The sequence below is a fragment of the Arachis ipaensis genome, chromosome B08, assembly GCF_000816755.2.
Source record: "Arachis ipaensis cultivar K30076 chromosome B08, Araip1.1, whole genome shotgun sequence".
NCBI lineage: Eukaryota > Viridiplantae > Streptophyta > Magnoliopsida > Fabales > Fabaceae > Arachis > Arachis ipaensis.
The window spans coordinates 13,877,590-13,880,642 of record NC_029792.2 but is presented as its reverse complement, the minus strand read 5'-3'; the positions used below and the strand labels follow the sequence as shown (position 1 = coordinate 13,880,642).

Genomic DNA, 3,053 nt, shown 5'->3' with positions numbered 1-3,053 from the left:
AAGCTTGGAGCCGCCGTCGCCGTTGGGGATCGCGAGGGAGAGAGGAGACGCGAGCCACTGCCACTGCCGCCGCCTCGCCGCCCCCGCCTCGCCGCCTCATCTGCATCGCTTTCTACTTCTGCATCTTGCTTCTGCTTTTTTGCTTCTGCTTTCTTGTTTTCTGTTTCTGCTTTTTGGTTGGTGTTATTTGGTGTTGTTGCTATTGTTTGGTGTTCTTGGTGTTGGTGTTTGTTGGTGTTGGTGGTAGTGTTTGTGTTGGTATTGGTGTTGGTGTTGGTGGTGCTGGTGCTGGTGGTGGTTGTGGTGGTAATGTTGGTGGCAGTGGAGGTGGTGGGGTGAGAAAGGTGAAGAGGAGAATGATGATGATAAGGGTATTTTGGTCCAAAAATTCGAGAAAAGATGATTTTAAAGTGTTTTTGAACGTTGAGGATGATTTAAATAATGAAAAAAGGTCAGGGACGATTTTGATTTTGACCCAAGACGTTAGGGACGAAAACAATACTTAACCTAAATATTTACTATTGATTTTTGAGCACCTAAGTCCTTGGGGTTTAGTAAAATAGATATTGAGTATAATTTAAATTGGGTTAATACTCAAATTCGTCCCTGAAAGATCACGCGATCTTCATTTTCGTCCCCGAATGATTTTTTTAATCAAATTAGTCCCTGAAAGAATTATTTTAAATCACATTCGTCTTTCCGTTAACCAGGTGACGTCGCCGTTAGAAATCTGCTGACATGGAATGTGAGCTGGCAATACGAGTAACACCTGGCATGGTGTGTGTGTTGCTGACGAGATATGTTTAGGATATTGCATCAATTTGGTCCCTAAGTGTCAAATAAATAAACCCTAATCCCAACCTCCGAAGAACACGATTCCCTTGCTTGAGCGTTGTCACAGACCCAACTGCTGCATTATCATTCTTATCTTGTATAAATGATATAGCATGTATACAACTATATGCATCATCACCGACGCATCACCCACTTCTTCAACCTCTTTTGCACCAATACTCCCCTGCGGACACTGCCCACTATAACCCCTTCCCTGCACCTGCACCTGCACCAACACCACCGCGCCCTTTCATTTTCTCCGCTGCACCGGCATCCACCTAATCCCACCCCTCCCTCTTCAAGGACGACCCAATCGCATTCCTCTCCAACTCTTGGGTCGACAACTTCCGCCATCCCAACGCCACCGTCACCAACCTCTCCCCTTCCTTCCGCCGCCTCGACCTCTGGCTCCTCGCCTACCAGAAGGTCGTCGCCGACGACACCGTCTCCTACCTTCCCTGCTCCTCCGTCCCCTCCTCCGCCCTCAACGACCTCTTCTCCCTCCGTAACGCCGTCCTTGACTGCCAATTCCGATGGGGCCAGTGCCTCAAGTTCTTCATCAAGTCCCCCAAAGACACCACCGATTATGAATCCCTACTGAAGAGAAAAATCAAAGCCATATTAACCACCACACAACCGACCCCTTTTCAGGATAAGATTGTTCAGGAGGTGTTGCTGATGATCTTGGAGCCAATTTTTGAGGCTCGATTTTCGAGCAAGAGTTTTGCCTTTCCCCCGGTAGGACTCCTCACACTGTGTTGAGGGTTATTAGGAGGAGTTTTGCAGCGTATTTATGGTATATGAAAGGTGATTTGAGTACCCTTTTGGATAGAATGAAGGTTGGAATGGTGGTCGGTGCTGTGATGAGGGATGTGAGGGATAAGCTTGTGGTTAATTTGATAAAGGACGCATTAGTTACTCCGGTGGTGAAGATCGAGGTTGAGAAGCCCCAGAAGAAGAAGAAGAGGAAGTACCAGAGAAGAGGGTGTTGGCTGAGGATGAGCCTAAGCCTGATCCTTATTGGTTGGATACATTCTTCGGGTTTGCGCCCGAGGAGGCTGAGAAGGTTCCTAATTGGGGGGCATTGTGGGATTCTTAGCCCGCTTCTGGTTAACGTTTGTTTGGATGAATTGGATAAGTGGATGGAAAGGAAGATTAAGGAGTTTTATGTTCCTTCTAAGAGTGATGTTATATGGAATAGCCCCGAAGGGGAGGCGGAGCAGGGTAACATGTCTTGGCCGGAGTTTGTGCCTACGAGTGGACCGGATAAGACAAGGAAGATGGATTATATAAGATATGGTGGTCATATCTTGGTTGGTGTTAGAGGGCCTAGGGCTGATGCAGCCTCGCTGAGGAAGCAGTTGATTGAGTTTTGTGATCAGAAGTACATGCTCAAGCTCGACAATGAGAGCCTTCCCATAGAACATATAACTAAAGGTATAATGTTTCTTGACCATGTGTTGTGTAGGAGAGTTGTTTATCCGACTCTTAGGTACACTGCCACCGGCGGTAAGATCATAAGTGAGAAGGGTGTAGGAACCTTTCTGTCAGTCACGACGAGCTTGAAGCAATGCATCAAGCAGTTTAGAAAGTTGACACTTAGGGACCAAATTGATGCAATACCCTAAACATATCTCGTCAGCAACACACACCATGCCAGGTGTTACTCATATTGCCAGCTCACATTCCACGTTAGCAGATTTTTAACGGCGACGTCACCTGGTTAACGGAAGGACGAACTTGATTTAAAATAATTCTTTCAGGGACTAATTTGATTAAAAAAATCATTCGGGAACAAAAATGAAAATTGCGTGCTCTTTCAGGAATGAATTTGAGTATTAACCCAATTTAAATTTTTGTTAGTCAATAAAAAATTAATTAACTATCAACAATAAATTTTAGTCTTAGAATCATAATAACTAACTTAAATTGATTGAGTGATTAACTCAATCATCTACTTAAATAAGTATCGGTGATTCGAATTCTGTCTTAAAATTCGTTTAACTAAAAAATTCATCGATCAGGATATTAATAGCAAATTTGGGCCTCGCTATGATAGTATTTTTGTATAATAGGAAGACAACATGTTTTTAGTTCTAATAATTACAGTCTCTCAAGTATTATGACCCAAAAAAAAGTCTCTCAAGTATTATATCTAATCTATTTTATTTGAATAAAATTAAATATATAAAAAAAATCATTATAAATTATTTTATTAT

The 3,053-nt window shown here is 43.2% G+C and overlaps 1 protein-coding gene and 1 long non-coding RNA gene across 2 annotated transcripts; both read left to right on the top strand.

The window, feature by feature from the left end:
• On the top strand, positions 252–442 carry LOC110265397. Its single transcript, XR_002351552.1, has 2 exons — positions 252–297; positions 345–442. It is a non-coding gene; the product is annotated as an uncharacterized LOC110265397 (long non-coding RNA).
• LOC107610565 (uncharacterized mitochondrial protein ymf40-like) lies at positions 1,123–2,462 on the top strand (the record flags this gene model as incomplete). The annotated part of the gene is given in 4 exon segments (XM_016312602.1): positions 1,123–1,564; positions 1,567–1,809; positions 1,812–1,912; positions 1,914–2,462. Coding segments are annotated over 4 exon segments (1,335 nt in total), but the record flags the coding sequence as incomplete, so codon positions are not given.